Source organism: Thunnus albacares, chromosome 10 (assembly GCF_914725855.1).
Source record: "Thunnus albacares chromosome 10, fThuAlb1.1, whole genome shotgun sequence".
NCBI lineage: Eukaryota > Metazoa > Chordata > Actinopteri > Scombriformes > Scombridae > Thunnus > Thunnus albacares.
The window spans coordinates 29,005,413-29,023,172 of NC_058115.1; the positions used below are offsets into that span (position 1 = coordinate 29,005,413).

Below are 17,760 nucleotides of genomic sequence, written 5' to 3' on the forward strand. Positions count from 1 at the left end.
TTTGGTCTCTCTTTCCATCCTGCTCCTCTGAACCATTAAACATATTGGTAGTAGAGCAAAATCCTGGAATAGGGACCGGCTATTCATAAGAATCCGCTTTTGTGTTAGCTTCTTATATTTCAACCATTCTCAAATCATTTTTGGCTCCCAGACTGAAAGAGCAAGACTAACTAATGGCCCCTATTAAGGCACCATCACAATACAGAAGTGTCAGAATACACAACATCCTGACATTTCTGTTATTCTGAGATTTATTGAGGCTAAAAGTTACAATTAAAATTCATTGGTTTCACAGATGAAAGGCCATGGGGTCATACAAATAAAATAGAGGTTATCCCGTTGGGAGCACATAAGTAGTTGGAATATTTAATGTCAATCTGTGAAATATCTTGTGTGCAAAATTAATATTCTGGCCTTAGGGTAACGTCAATCTACTCATTAGATTTTGATATTTTTCGTGCTGGAGTGAAGAAATTTACCTTATCGTGGTGCAAAAGAAAAAGTGTCTGGGGTATCAAAAAAAACATTCAGGTTTATCTTTTGGGAACCTTTGCCTAAATCACTGCAAATATAATGAGTATCTCATTTTTTTATGGAAGAAAGTGTTGGTTAAATATAGGATTGGACAGTTATTCAATATTATTGTTTATTGACTGTCAGTGGAATCAACACTTTGCATACATTTACCATATTGAGATATATATTGCTATCAGAAAAATACTCCAGAGCACCTTTGAGGTGACGGTGGCCAAAGGTCACGGGGTTCACCAAAATGATTAAGAACCCTCCTCTAGGGACGATGAATATCTATAACAGATATGATAGCATTTTGGTCATTATGGTTTTTAAGATATCCTGCTCTTGACCAAAGTTTTGGACAGATGGTCAGGACTCACTAACCAACTGTCAGGCACTAGCGGGCCAAAAATCTTTATTTATGAGGAAGGATGCAACATTTTTCTCACAAAGAGCCAATTATAAGAACAGTGACAAAAAGCAAAACCAGAGAAATCAAGAGGGACGAGAATCCATCCTGGGGATTTGATGCAAAGCAAAACAGACTGAGTTCAATGCCAACTCACAAAATCACAACATCTCCATAATATGATATGATGGCAAGTTACAAACTCATGTACAGACAGCTTTGTGAACGGTAGAACTGGATCCTACAGATGTCGTCTCAACTTTCATTTTGCTACTGTATTTGCATGTGTTTCCAATGTTGGAGAAGGCCGTCGGATCAACATCTCCTCTGTGTTAAAATTAATGCTAGGATCAGTGACAGCACAAGGAAACATCAGTCAGCATAAGGGAATTAACTCAAACATAACAACAACTTGATATTTATATCAAAAGCATCCTGAGAGCTCCTGGCTTAGCCGGTGTAATCAGGTTAGCGAAACGTCTCCTGTGGGGAAGTAATCTACTTTGATGCTCTGTCTGCTACCAAAACATTGTATCTGTGTCAGGCAACGCAGGCTGAGCAGCTACCACTAGTCCAGCCCAGTTTGTAATTAAATTACATTAGTTGACTCATGTCCTACTTAACATCCAGGCAGCCAACGGCCTGATTACGGAAGCCACAAATTGTCAAATACCAAACCTGAATTAACATTTATGTCTTTCAAAACCAGGAGGGTTGTAATTATCCTCTGTAATGTTATTTCACAGGACAGATGAGGTGCAGTGCAGGAGTTCAGTAACAGGCTTCACTTCCCTGATCATCTACACAGAAATTTAAACAGTCCTTCTTACTGCAGTTAAGAGTTTTAATGAACTCATTTGACCTGGACCCAACCTCATCTCAGAGCCTATAGACATTTATAAGTGTGCTTCTGGAAATTATCCATCCCTTCCCTTCTGTTCTTTGTTAACATGTCTTTTCCCACAGTGCAATCAATAAAGTTAATACTATTTCTCCTATTACTTCATTCATACAGGCACTTAATTTGTTTTGAGTTGTTTGTGAGAAAGTAATTAAAGTATTTGTTTTACTTGTTACACTGATCATGTTGGATTAACTATGATCTTAAAACTAGTGCGATAATTTGCTTTATTAAAAGTGAAACTACAATGTCAATCCTGCAGTAGAAGACAAAGACTGACTAAGAATTTAAAAAAATCACATTATTTGCTATGGCTTTTTTATGCCAATAAAAATAAGAATACATCACTCCGAAAATGTTATGTTCATCCAGCAGAAATAAAAATTATGTATTTTTTTTATTACTTACTTCACTAAATACAATATAAAATAATAATAATAATAAAATACTACGTGAGTTGACTAACATTAAAGGATAGGTTCACAAAGTCTGCCATTAATCAACAATCGTTAGGTGCCCATTTGAACAATGAAAGAGGTTTTGCTTGCTGTAATCATTCCTCCCGTTTATACCGACCATTAGAAGCCTTTCCTAATGTGCTTTGAATGTAAGTGATGGGGGACAAAATCCACAGTCAACTGACAGTTTGGCCACCAAAATTAGTCAGATCAAGTGGGTATCTTCCAAGTTTAAGTCCTTTTAGTTCAAAATTCCCTCTCTGTGTTGGCCTAGACAGTTTCCCTCTTAAGCTGCAGTGGAAGAACAGGAACAAAAAGAGAGAAATTTGTACTAAAAACACATTAACTTTGAAATATATTGACTTGATTTGACTCGTTTGGATGGCTGAAGCCTCATGTTAGCCTCAGATAAACTTTAGAACACATTTTTGCACATAATGAGGTCCATAGATTTTATTCCCCAGCACATATATTTAAAATGCAACAGGAAGGGATCTTTTAATGGTCCGTATGAACAGGAGGAATGATTAGAGTGGGCAAAACATCTTATAGGCACCAGACTATTAAAACAGAAAGCAGAAAAGCCCATTTAGTTAGCTCAAAAATGGCAAAAAAACCCCCCAAAAAACAAAAACTAAATGTGTCTCTACACCAACAGCAGCAAGCTGTTTCCAGTTATACTTTTGTTAGTAATTACTAGTTTTAAAGTTATAGTTCATAAATATAAAAATCACAGTTCTCTGGACTGTGTATAATTTACTTTTTCATGACCCTTCATTTATCTAAATACTATATTATTTTGTATTTATATCATCCCAGCACTGAATGTATTTTCTGTGTAAAGCCTAATTGTGTTATGTATTTAAATTTAATTTAACCTGGTGCCAATGAAGTTGGGAGAATTGGCTTTAATATTCTTGGGTTTTTAGAACACTTAATCACCGGTCTTTACAGAAAGTACATTTCACTACTTAAAACTAAAAACAGCTGTCATTTCATGTTAATCTGCAAAGTTTAATAAGTTTAGGATATGATGTATCTGCAGAGAAAACAATTATTCTCCTGAACATAAAGGAGGAGATCGTTTGTGCAGAGTTAAATGCTATGTTGTGCATACCAGATGCAGTTGTAGTTAAGCATCTGTACAAACAGCATCTATCATATGTTGATGCTTTTTTCTTTTCTTACAAAATTATACTCAGACAGATTTGTATTATGGATGAATTTATCTTTTTTGTATGAGTAGAGTTTAAAATAAAAAAACGTACCAGAAAAAAAGATACTCTCACTTCAGTACATGGATTCCATGCTTTTCTGATAATTGTGTGCTTTCATTCTTTTACATGTTTATATGTCATACATACGTTATGCATATAAACATGAGAAAAACATCAGATTTTACAAAGCTATTATATTTTAGTGAATTTAGTGCTTTCTGGTGAGGTTAAATGTTTTAAAGTCTGCCTCCTACTCTGCAGAAAACTTTGGTGAAATGTGTTTTGGTGGAACGATACCACCATTCGGCCACTAGATGGCGCTACTTACCCACATATATGAAGCTTCCTCAACCTCCATTATGTTCATCCATGTCACTTACTGTAATGAATTTTGGAAATGATACAAACATGGAGCTTTATTAGACAACTTATAATTGTGAAACATTCATTTTTACAGCATTTGGTATAAAAGTGAGTAGAACACATGACAAAAAAAAGAAAATAGGCCTGAATTTGGAGGAAATTGAAGCAATTGACTGACTCATCTGCTTTGGGAAGTAACTAATTGATTGTTAAGATTAATTTCTCGTAAAATATTTTCTTTCTTTTCTACTACAGTACATGTGCATTCAATTATCCAACAACAAAATGACCATTATATTTAATTATACGGTTGTTTCAACAGCAACTTGTAGCATTGATTATAAGTTATATCTATATGATAATAGGTTATATCTAAGTTACATCCATAAAAATAGTATCTAGACTTTATCAAGACAATATTTTTAATATATTTTAAATATCTTATGGTGTCACTATAATACTGTAAAACCTTCCCAATAGGACTTTGTAGTACCCAAATGTGATTTTAAAGTGACTTATTTACATTTTGTGTTTAATTTTATCTCCTGTTGTCCCAAGTAGCCTATTTGTAAAATATTGCTGTAATATTCCGTTTTTATGAACATATTCTCTTATTTTCTGAAGTATTTCCATCAAAGGATCTGTATTTTTCTTTTTGTCTTGGGTGTCTCAGTGATTTTCGGATCCTGAGTTCATTAAGACAGTTTTAACACACATTAATGTGTTATTGAAATAATTAGGAGCGCTCGGGGCATCATTACCTGTCTTATTTGATTGACATCCTCCTCTACAAGGAGACTGCGGGCTGCGCTGCACAATGGAAGGGGGGGGGGGGAGGCGATGGGAGGGCGGGCAGGAGCACCGCTATCCAATGGGATTAGTGATGGGAGGGAGTTTGCCGAACTCCAGCTTTGTCCTAACTTACTGGGACTCCTGAGCACAATATGACTGAAGCTCCTGCACCGTTATTCCACGGGACGGTGCGTATGTTCTGCCGCCTGCACACACACTACACTGTTCACTTGCGCCCTAACTTTGGATAAACTTTTTACGCATCTCCAAGGAGCCGGGAACTTTTCTTTTGTTTTCTGTTTTTGAAGGGATTGTGAGATTCCGTCCTGAAAATGCTTTTTGAGGAGTTGAAATGAAACTTCCCTGATCTGCAGGAATCATTCTCTCCATTCAGAGGATTTCGTTGCATTGAAACGCAGCGCTGCGCAGGATAAAATACTTCTGGAGTACTTTTGGACACCGAACAAGTGTGGAGAGAGCCGTTGCTGGGTTTCCCATTGAGTTTTCTCTGCACATTTTGCTGGAATACAATGCTTTAGTGACACGTCCAACTTCAGTAAAGTTGATGCATCATAGGCATGGACTCTGTCTGAGAAAGGTGGACTGGCTATCTGACCATGGCGCTCACAGGTAGGGGCTTAGGCCGGTTTCATTTGGTTTTACTGATGTTATGGACTCTGTCGCAATACTCAGCATCAAGCCAAGTCCGTCAAGAGTTTCAGATCCTGGAGGAGCAGCCCATCGGTACCTACGTGGGCACAATAGAGACCAAGCCCAGCTTCACGTACCGCTTCAGCGAGAACCACAAACTTTTTGCAATTAACGGCACCACGGGAGTCATTTACACCTCATCGGTGATTGACAGAGAGGTTTTGCAAAGTGATGTCATCAACGTCGTGGTGCTGTCCAGCCAGCCCACCTACCCCACTGAGGTCAGGATAGTAGTTTTGGATATTAATGATAATTCCCCGGTGTTTCCAGACGCGTCAATTGTCGTGTCTTTTAAGGAGGACGCCAGCAGTGGCAGGCAAGTGATCCTGGACACTGCTACAGATTCAGACATAGGAAGTAACGGAGTTGATCACACCACGTACAGAATAGTGAAAGGCAACGAGCAGAGGAAATTCCGCTTGGATATTACAGTCAATCCTAGTGGAGAGGGGGCATTCTTGCACCTTGTTTCAACCGGAGGCTTGGACAGGGAAGTTACTCCCTTCTACCAGCTCCTGATAGAAGTGGAGGACAAAGGAGACCCGAAAAAGTTTGGCTACCTGCAAGTAAACGTCACTATTCAAGACATAAATGACAACCCCCCTATTTTTGACCAAGACCAATATCAAACCAGTGTTTTTGAGGATGCAGCAGTAGGTTCTAGTATTATGCAGATTACAGCATCAGATCATGATGAGGGAGCCAATGCTGAAATCAGGTACTATTTAGATGAAGGAACACCTTTTCAAATTGATCCGAAAGCAGGTACTATTATTATAAAAGAGGGTTTGGATTATGAAAGTAAGAAAGAGTACTCACTGACAATTCATGCTGTGGACAATGGGGTGCCCTCACTATCAGGCAGAACAGAAGCCACTATCAAACTTTTAGATGTGAATGATAATGATCCGGTAGTAAAGTTTAGGTATTTTCCAACCACCTCTAAATTTGCCTCTGTGGATGAAAATGCACAAATTGGCACAGTTGTGGCTTTGCTCACTGTTTCAGATTCAGACTCCCCTACAGCTAATGGTAACATATCTGTTTCAATCTTAGGAGGCAACGAGCAGAGACACTTTGAAGTGCACACATCTCCTGTGCCCAATTTAAGTCTGATCAAAGTGGCCAGCGTGTTAGACAGGGAGAGAATTTCCTCATACAACCTGACTGTGTCTGTGTCAGACAATGGCAAGCCTATGGCCCGATCCTCATTTGCCAGTCTGGTTATTTTTGTGAATGATATCAATGATCACCCACCCATATTCCAGGAAACACTGTACAGAGTAGATATCAGTGAAGACATACCAAAAGGCAGCTACATTAAAGGGGTTTCTGCAACAGATGGTGACTCTGGGCAGAATGCCAACCTGCGCTACTCTCTGGTGTCTGGAAACGCTTTGGGCTGGTTCTCCATCAGTGAAAACAGTGGTCTGGTTACCAGCGCCGCTTTGCTGGATAGGGAAATAGCATCTGAAATTGTGCTCAACATTAGTGCCAAAGACCAGGGGCTACAGCCCAAGATTTCTTACACAAAACTGATAGTCAACATCACTGATGTGAATGACCAAGTGCCCACATTTACACAGAGCACATATCATGTTTCCCTGGTGGAGCACGCTCCTGCCGGCACTGAGCTGGTGGTGCTGTCTGCCTCAGATGACGACCTCGGGGCCAATGGAACTATCCGGTTCTCATTTGATGCAGAGACTCCAGCCAGCGTCCAGAAGCTGTTTCGCCTGGATGCCGTGTCAGGGCGATTAAGCACAGCCGTGGAGCTAGACAGGGAGGATCAGGCCTCCTACTTACTCCACATCCAGGCAGCAGACGCAGGCAGCCCCCCTTTGCACTCCGTTGGAAAAGTCAACATCACTCTGAGGGATATCAATGACAATAGGCCAGTTTTCTACCCTGTGCAGTATTTTGCCAATGTGAAAGAGAATGAGCCCTCAGGCTCTTATGTAACCACCGTTTCAGCCACAGACCCCGATTTGGGTAGAAATGGCACAGTCAAATATATGATTACAGCTGGAGAGTCACCCAAATTCCGCATCAATAGTAACACAGGAAAAATTACCACGCTTGTGCCCCTGGATAGAGAGGAGAAGACTGCTTACCAGCTGCAGGTGACAGCAGCAGATGGTAGCGGCCTGCGCTCACACACCCAGGCTATTGTGACTGTAACTGTCATAGACACACAGGATAACCCACCAGTCTTCAGTCAGAAAGTGTACAGCTTTGTCATGTTTGAAAATGTGGGCATCGGGACAGTTATAGGGACCGTGTCAGCCACAACCGTAGATTTGAACACAAATATTTCATATCTAATCACCTCGGGGGACCAGAGGGGGCTTTTTGCTGTAAACAGCGCAGGTCAGATCACAGCAACGAGCCAGATTGACAGAGAGGAGCTGGGATTTTATCAGCTGAAAGTTGTAGCCAGAGCTGGCGAGATCACAGGAGAGGCCTTTGTTAACATCACAGTGAAGGACTTAAATGATAATGCTCCTCATTTTATTCACGCTGTGGAGCATGTGAGCGCAGTAGAAAACTGGAGCACAGGTCATGTCATATTCCAGGCCAGAGCTTCAGATCCTGATGAAGGGACAAATGGCGTAGTGGTCTACAGCCTCAAACAAAACCCCAAAGGTCTGTTTCATATTCATGAGAAGCATGGCCTCATCACGCTGACCGGACCCCTGGAGGTCACCACCAGTTCTTACGAGGTCGAGGTCATAGCATCAGACATGGGGGTCCCCCAGCACACCTCCAGCCTCATCCTCATTGTCAGCGTTTATGACGTGAATGACAACTCACCCGTGTTTGATCAGCTCTCATACGAGGTCATCATCTTAGAGTCTGAGCCTGTCAACAGCCGATTTTTCAAAGTGGAGGCCACCGACAAAGACTCTGGTCTCAATGGGGAGATTATGTATGACATCGCTGGTGGCAACACAGGTGATGTCTTTGGCATTTTTCCAGACGGGCAGTTGTACATCAAAGCAGAGCTGGACCGAGAGATCCAGGACAGATATAACTTAGTGGTTGTAGCCACAGACAGGGCAGTGGAACCGCTAAGTGCCACTGTCAATGTCAGTGTGATTCTAGATGACGTAAACGATAACCGTCCACTCTTTAACAGCACCAATTATGTGTTTCGTTTTGAGGAAGAGCAGAAGAGGGGGTCGCTGGTTGGGCGGGTTTTTGCTGAGGATAAGGACTTTGGCCCAAACAGTGAGGTCAGATATACATTTGAGACACCGCAGCCCAACTTTGAGCTGAACGCCATCACAGGGGAGTTGACAAGCACGCTGCAGTTGGACCGCGAGTCACTCATGAGACAAAGAGGCGCCGCCGTGTTCAGCTTCACGGTTGTCTCGTCAGACCAGGGTCTCCCCAAGCCCCTCAGAGACCAGGCCAAAGTGCAAGTTTACATTCAAGACATCAACGACAACTCGCCTAAATTCACCAAAGACATTTACCAGGCCTCTATCTCAGAGTCAGCTCCAAACATGACACAACTGCTGCGGGTCTCTGCCTCCGATGTGGATGAGAACAAAAATGGACTAGTTCATTATCACATCGCTGAGGGTAATGAGGAGAGACAGTTCACAATTGATAGCAGCTCTGGACAGGTTACTTTATTTGGAAAGTTGGACTATGAATCTACATCCTCCTACTCTCTCAAAATCATAGCTGTTGATGCTGGAGCTGTTTCCTCGTCCTCCTCATGTATGCTTAGCATTAGCGTTCTGGATGAGAATGACAACTCCCCCTCCTTCCCTAAATCTTCACTGTCTGTGGACGTCCTTGAGAACATGAGGATTGGGGAGCTGGTGGCCTCTGTGACCGCCACTGATTCAGATTCGGGTCAGAATGCAGACATAACTTACAGCATAACAGCCACAAACAACCACGGCACTTTTAGCATTAGCCCCAACACTGGCAGCATCTTTTTGGTTAAAAAGTTGGACTTTGAAACTCAGTCATTTTACAAACTCAACATCACTGCAAAAGACAATGGCAGACCACCCCGCTCTTCATCCATTCCTGTGGTTATTCATGTAAGAGATTTTAATGATAACCCTCCGATATTTACCCCTGGTGACATATTTAAATCCATCCCTGAAAATCTTCCCATCTCGGCCTCAGTCATGGTGATTACAGCTCATGACACAGACGCAGACATAAATGGGCAGCTGGAGTACTCCATTGTTCAGCAGATCCCCAGAGGAAGCCACTTCAGCATTAACCCAAGCACTGGGCTCATATATACCAACAAGGAAATTGACAGGGAGTTTTCCAACATGTTTGAGCTGACAATCAAAGCCACCGACCAGGCAGTCCCAGTTGAATTCCGCCGTTTTGCTCTAAAAAATGTCACAATATGGGTCACAGATCTGAATGATAATGTTCCTACTTTTATATCCCAGAATGCCCTTGTGGCTGAGCCAAACATAGTTATCGGCTCCATCCTGACAACAGTGGTGGCTTTTGACCCTGACGAGGGGGAAAATGGGGAAGTGGAGTATGAGCTTGTGGAAGGGGACTCAGACACTTTCATCATGGACAGGTATAGCGGGGATATTCGTCTGGCCTCCCAGCTGGTACCGGCTCGACTTATGTACACTCTTGCAGTGTCAGCCACCGACCATGGCAGCAACAGGAAGACCTCCAGAACTGAGCTGACCATAATCCTCCAAGGACTCGATGGTCCTGTTTTCACCCAGCCCAAATACATCACCATCCTGAAAGAGGGCCAGCCGCCAGGCACCAACGTCATCTCCCTGGATGCCTCGAGCCCGCGGGGCTCTGCGACCAAAGTGGAGTATTTCATCGTAGCGGTGCGCAGCGGTGGGAAAGCCGTCGGACGCCTTTTCACCATCGGCCGCCACACTGGAGTGATACAGACGGCTGCAGAGTTGGACAGAGAGAAAGGCTCCGACCTCTACCTGGTGGATGTGTACGCCATCGAGACAGACGCCAGTCAGCCCAGAACACAGCATGCTGAGGTTAGTACACTGCTGACTTTTCTATTCTCTACAGGTACTGGAAAGCCACCTTATATTTTGCTATATTGGTCTATTTGATCTGTTTGGCAGGCAGAGGGCATGAACTCACACGCTGGCATTTGTTAGAGACATTTGGATGGAATAAGTGTAATGAGATCAAGGTTTGAACTGGAAAAAATGGGGAGTGAGACAGTCCAAGTCACACATAAAACAGAGCCACCTATTGCATTTGTCTGCTCATTAATTAAATTCCTTTTTTACGCATGGCTCTATATTAAATCATAATTTTCTTGGACATGAGTAAGAAGGCCTTGTTCTTTGGCATGATAACTTTATTGTTCTCGTTTCCAAAAACATACTAACCAGAACAATTCATCTTGAATGTTCCTTCTCTAATATTTGAGCAGTCTGGGAAAGGGAAATAAGTGTTGCAGGTCTTCTGCACAAGCTCTTCTCCTCCTTTTCTGATGCACTGAAATATTCTTATCAGTGGATATGAGCTGTACAAATCAAAAAAGGGCCACTTTTAATTTCCCCGCTGTAGACATAAATCATTCCAGGCTGCTGTTTCAGGTTCAAGGCCCACAATGGTTTCCTCAGTGTCTCAAGTAGAAATGAAAAATAGAGTAATTCATAAGGTCTTCCAGTGCAGGTATGCGTCATCAGTGCCAGTATTACTTTGAGCCTTTGAGCCTGAGGCTATTTTGGCACTGGGGTGGTCCTGGGGTACCTTTATACCACCAGCAACTGCTCCACAGGCAATAAGTGACCATTAAAATTGGGTGACCTCTTAAGACTCTTGTGAAAAGATGCTGAGGGCAGAGGGAGTGAAACTTAAGCTGTCCATTGAGTTTGCAATATGTGATGTACCTTTTTCAGGCTTTTTCAGGGAGTTAAATTCTCTGAAGTGTAATGCAGGAACCCTAAACCCAGTTTTGGGTAGCTAAGGCCTAGCCACTAGTCAAATGAAAAACAAATGTGATTCTATATATGTTTTGAAAATTCGAACCAGGAGTTGAAATGCCATGTTATTACAGGCTTGATGACACACATACTGCATAAAAATTAGACTTTTCAGAGCAAAAACAAAAAAAAGGTGTGAGTACTCTCCTTCAAAGAAATGTGTTTTGTGTTACTGCGTTTCAAAAACAGCTCATGTGAAATGATTTAAGTTTAAGATTAGAAGGATGCCTTTGACAGTTGTTATTGATGCCTTTTCAACCACTGCAGATATTGAAAGTGTAATCCAATACAGCAATCAGTTATTTGGAGACAAACTCACATATTATTGAAATCAAGGATTACTTGGCAAAATCGTGTTAGCTAAGTTAACTTAAAGGTTTGCTGCGGCCAAATGGGAATATCAAATGTTCTGTCACTTTGCCTGAAGCGAAGATGGCAATCAGCTTTCCTGCAGACTCTACTGTCGGACTAATGAGAGAATATAGTGCTTCAGCGCTCCGTTCCCAAACCTTAAACTCTAGATTGGTTTCATGCTAAGCTTGAACTTTCTCACCCCACGGAGAGATGACTTTACCATACCACCTGGCTGAGTAGTCAATCTCTCCTCTTTGAGAAGCGTGAGATCTAATAACTTGCAGGAATTCAAATGACCTTCCACATTTAGAAATATAGCATAGATTTTGTGCTGCAAAGCAAAGGGCACTCGACTTTATGGCTTTCATTTTCATAGCAAAAATGCATACATTTTGTGTCTCTACTCTGTCAATGTGACCTCAAAGCACAGTGTGGTACAGTAGTGTAAACCTTCAGACTTAGACTAATGTTTTTTCAGTGCAGTGTTTATACACCAGATACCCGGTAGCAACTAGGGGATTATTTCCATCCCTGGGGTTGTGACCCTTTCACATTCTCCATTTCCCATTCTCCCCATTGATTGGATACATGAGGGAAAGCTGGCATTTTTTTCATCTGCTATGCACCATGTGTGATGTTTTGGAAACACTCAAACAAAGAGAATTTGGCTGGACATGCTTTATCGACAATCGTTATCTTAAACAACTCACGGCCCTGCTGGGCCTGCTGTGGAAAGAGTGGAGAGAGGGGATTCTGGGATTTTTCCTGACCTTCTTGGCATCTTAGAAAGTGTCATTGTTAGTGATTGTTGTTTAGATCTGTCATTGCAGGACTATATGGGCCCTTTGTCTCAGATCTGGGCCATGTATGTGTGCAATGGGCTTTTCATACAGAGAGTTAGACAATAATATTTGGTTGTTCTACTTCAGCAGCTTCTGAGTGGCAGTTTTGGAATGTTGGGAAAATGACTTCATTACCCAGAAATCTTTGTGTTTCTTCCTCTTCGTGGCTGTTAGGGACAAAGATGCAGAAAAAAAAATCTTGGTAGCAGATTCATCCATTGTTGGAGTATCCGAATTCCATTCATAGTTTTATGGAGGATGTTTTTTTTACTTCACTCCAAGTTTTGAATCATCACATCCTGTGATGTCCTTGTTTAGAGGTGGAGAGAAGGTCATCCCCCCACCCATCATACTGAGACAATCCACACTGGTTTGTATATGGCAGATGTCTCTCTATGGGCTGAAACATTCAAGTGTTGGTTCCACTTTTCACAAACTAATCAGTGATGTGACAGCACGTGTTTCCTATCAGCTTGGGAAGACAAAACACCTGCACTGACTGGAGTGTGATCAAAAGTGTGCTTGAAAGCTTTAACTGTTAGAGAGAAGATGAAGGTTTCTGCTGGGATTTACCCTTGAATTCATTTTTTCTAATCTTAAAGGAGGTTTTACATGCTTAACAATCATGCAGTGATATTGCAGATCATACAGTTTTGACACTTTAGGGTTCATATGTTGGCTTCAAACAGCAGAATGACCTTTAATCACCTTTAATTAACCAGATAAACAAGAGAACAAATGCAAAGGTCAAAATCAGCAGCAGGGCTGAAACTATTAATTTCATTATCAGTTAGTCTGTTGATTAGTTTTCCAATTAATTGATTAGCCATTTAGTCTATAAAGTATCAGAAACATGTCCAACACAAGTCTTCAGATAGCTTTATTTGTCCAACCAACAATGCAAAACCCCAAAATACACAGTAAAATGATAAAAGACAGAGAAAGCAGCAAATACTCACCTTGGAGAAGCTGTAATTAGCAAATGTTGAATAATTGACGAATCATTTCAGCTCAAATCAGAAGGCATATCAAATATTCTTGCTCCAGAGACATCCTGTGTGATAGGAAGGTCGGAAAGGAATTCTCCACCACAGAAATCCATAATTTGAGAATAAAACACTCTGACACAATCATTACTGGCAGTCCTGAAAGGTGACCTTGGAAAAGACTGTAGCTCGTCAACTTGGAATGACAACCGTAACAATGAAATTAAATTTGAAGTCCATCAAAATGTCATTTTTAAGTTCTGAAGCTACTTATGCAGCACATTTCCCATCTCCCCTGTCAGTCAGTATGCTCAGCATGTTTTCAACACTGATACACAACCTCATTTGTAAGTTACTTTGGACAAAAGCATCTGCCAAATGAATAAATGTAAAATATGTGGCTGACTGTACTGATGCTGTACTAGTTTTTATTTTAATGTGACTTTCATTATACCTGCGTGGTTGTGATCTATAGCTCTTCCTAGAGGGTCATGAATGAATAGCAGCACAGTTATGTTACACAGCTTTATTTGTGGCTAGTGTTTGTCTACCAACATAAGAAAATGTTGCTGCAAACTTTTCAGAGCCACCTCTCTGAAAATAAACTCGTAAAATAATAAAGAAATCACAGAGAACAAGTAGAAAAGATTTTTTTTCTCCCTGTCATTCCCACCTCGACTCTCTCTGTTTCTTATCTTCCACACTCTTACCCTCCATCTGCCTCCTCCTCACGTTCAAACCCTCCAACCCCTATAGACTGGACTGCTACACTTGTTTTCTTAAACTCACTGTGAATCAAAATGAAGTGCTGTTTTTTTGGAGAGGCCCTCAAGTGCCACATCAGTCCTTGCCCCCTCCTCTTAAAGTCATTGTTCCCCCCTTGAAAGTAAACACAGTCGGAGTGTTCAACAGGCCTTCCTTTGTTTTGCCTTTGCAGATAAAGTGCTGCACTGCCCCGGCCGCGATTCGGGAGGCTTTTGTTATTTTTTTGTCTGTGCCAGCGTCTTGCCTTGGCAGATTTAGGAGTGTGTATGGATGCCCCTGTCAGCCAGCCTTCCTCCCCTTTCCTCACCAGTGAGGGACATACAGTAGAGCTGACGGGGAGTTGTGAGATTGAAGAAAGAAAGAAAAGAGTGTTTTGGGAGGGTGCTGGACTTGTCAGACTGTGTTATTGGGAGTTGTGGGAATGAATGAAAAAGGGGGGGGGGCGGGGGGGAGATGGAAACATTTTTAGGAGGGTTCTCAAAGTACCAGACACAGGCAGTGTTGCAAGGTATTATGGGAAGGAAGAGGCAATGGCAGGGCTCTGGATCATGTCCTGAGCAGGTGGGAGCAAGAGCGCTCATTCTGCCAGCCCACAGTCAGATGACTGAGGCAGATACAGAAATTAGTGTTGATTTCTGTTTAGAGCTGCGTTATATTCATCTTCCTCTTCGTTAAACTGTCCTTGCATCTCTTTCTGTGTCTGTCAGCCGGTTTTCTGTCTTTGGGAAGGCTGTTTGTTTGTGTCTGTCTCTGTGTTGTGGATCAGTCTGATTCATAAATCTCGTTAGCAACAAACTTCAAAGTCGGGCTTTCTCTTTCATTACCTCTTTGCTTTCCCCGTGTTTTGGTGACGCTGAACCTCCTCCAACATGAACTCTGAGGGAAATGTGATTAAGGCATCAGAGGCGGTGTTGAGGTTGGCTTGTGTGGAAAAGATAGAGCCTCACTGAAATATAAAACCTGTAAAGCCAGTCGGGTCAACGAGGCAGAGAGGAGAAGGTCGTGTACCGCTGGACAATATGATCCGGATGCTGGTTTCTGTGTTTTTGTGTCCGTGTATGAGTATTAATAAAAACTGAAATATCGATGACCGCAGATTCCAGAGAAAGGTCGAACAGTGTTACAGATACCCCCTTCAGCGATGCATTTAGCGCTCTTTGTCCAATCGAAGTGGACAGAAAAAAGGATTTGATTACATTTGAATTATACACAAGCTTAGTATTATAATTTTATATTCCTCGGAAGGGATATTTTACAAGAACTGGACGAGGAATGATGCAGAACAAACTGCATCCTTGTGTATTGTAATTCATGGTTTAATTGCGATATTTTGAGTGTGTCTGTTCATGTGCACATGTGCTTGAGAAAGGCACAGGGTGGTATCAGTCCTCTCCTGCCATAACCTCGGTTGTAATTCATGCAGTAATCTGGCCGGACACGGGTTTTTGATATGGTCATCCAGGAAGGTGACGCATCTGCTTTCCTGGTAGGTGGTCGCTCCGGGTGAACCTGTGGGTGAACCAGTGCTGAGGAGTGCTGGTAGTCTCAGAGCGCTGCCTGTCCGTTTTTATGAGACAATCACCATAAAGCTTGGATAAACATTCGCTCATGCATAGATGTGTGCAAGCAAACGCTGCCAGAAACACACACACACACACACACACGCGCACACATGCACACACACTGACCACAAGTAAGGTTCAAACTTACACAAACTCAAGAGCAGGGAAACTTTTAATGGTAGCCACAGTCAAAATAATTCAGTTTCACTTAGATTATTATGATTATGTTACTGTCAAATAAGATCATCTGGATACTTTGTGATTCACATTCTGCTGAATGAAAGTGAGTCTTATGATGATATCTTAAAACTAGGTTACTCATGCAGTAGAAATGTGCAATTATTTTTTAAATTTGTGCCCTGTGACGAGAGATAACTGAGAAAAAGGCTGTAGATTCTATATAACACTCTTAAGGGGGAATCCTACAACAACCAGAATGCATTGCATGTGTCTCGTCCAATCAGACTGACTGACTCTACTGACAGTGTGTTCACAGCCAGTCTAGCACCTAAGACAAAGCTAGCAGAGACAAAGGAGCATTACTTTACTGAGGCTTATTTTCATTTACAAAATGTTTTTCCTTATCAAATATGGATATATTGTACCGGTGTGCAAGGATTATAAAACAAACGGTGCACTAGAATCAGTTATGTTATGTGGATCAACGAGTGCTGCACGGTGCTGCTGAATGCAGGCACAAGTTACAGATAACACAGTAGCTGTTTGCTGTTGTTCTGTATTCAGAGTTTGCAAAGTCTGATATTATATTCTGTCAGAAAACAAAGTCAGGTTTACCAAAGCATTGCAAAGTTTGTTGCAGCACAGTCTCTGTCTGTCTCCTGTCGATGCTGCAAAGCTTCTCTGACTGCGGTGCCTCTCTTTGGGCTGCCGCTGTACCGTACCTCTGGTTGTGGCTTCCTGGTGGTAGATGGAGTGTTTTGGGAGACTCACATTTTATTGTCCTTGAAGGCACCACTACAGAAAATGCAGAAACATAGTTTGTAGTCTAATGCAGATCTCCAAAGTCCACCAGGTGATGAGTTTTGCATCACCTGGCAAACTTTGCCGGCAAATGAGTGGGTGCAGGCAACATGGAGGGAAGTTAAACATTGTTCATTTGTATTGTAATGATACAAATCGTCAAAGTTTCCCTTTAACAGAGCCAACAGTTTATGTCGTCTTTTTATTACATGAGACTGTTTGTTAGTGTTTGTCTTTTTCCTTTCATTTTGTGGTAACCTGTTTGGAAGAGTGTTAAACTGCTTTCCACCTCGTTTGACGAGTTCAAAGTAATATTAAAGTTACTGTGTTTTTCTACAGAGTTCTTATTCACCAGGAGAGATTTAAGTCTCCAAGGTTTTAAGTGTACTTTGTACAACAAGCTGTCTCACATTTCACCGTATTTGACTTTTTTCTCATCAGGAAGCAGCGACTGGCACAGCTCATTATACACATTTGTCAAACTCGGACCTGAAAGGTCAGAAGTGGGGTCATATTCTTCTGCTGTGAGCCAAGCCTCAAGTTAGTCATGAAAGAGAAAAACTAAATTTTTTTTTGGCCACAGGCCACAAAGGCTGTTAGATCCTACAATTCAGTCAGTTTCAGTGTATCACCAACCAATCAAATTTTTGGAAGAGATTCAGATCTTTAGACATGCTTGGTTATCTGTTTGAATAGACAAATTCAAGAGCTGTGGCATAATTTTCCAGCAATATGAGGTTATATGATAGTGTTGTCTGATTGTTTCTCATGTTTGGCATTTGTTTGAACCTGTTTAAAATCCAAATTTTTCAGGTTTAAGGTTCAGGTTTACTTGTAGCTAATTTGAAAGTTGGCTTTCAAAACAGCATACAACAGAGTTAAACATCACAAATAATAATGGATAATATGCAGAAACATACATGGTGCCTTT

General features: G+C 41.6%; 1 protein-coding gene across 1 annotated transcript in view; it reads left to right on the top strand.

Annotated features, from left to right (window-relative positions):
- The first annotated feature begins 4,770 nt into the window (after positions 1 to 4,770).
- LOC122990249 (protocadherin Fat 4) overlaps positions 4,771 to 17,760 on the top strand; it is a 112,261-nt gene continuing 99,271 nt past the window's right edge. Inside the window, exon 1 of the mRNA XM_044363504.1 lies at positions 4,771 to 10,376. Within this exon, the coding sequence (XP_044219439.1) occupies positions 5,274 to 10,376 (5,103 nt within the window). The 5' untranslated portion in view covers positions 4,771 to 5,273. The remainder of the gene's footprint in view (positions 10,377 to 17,760) is intronic.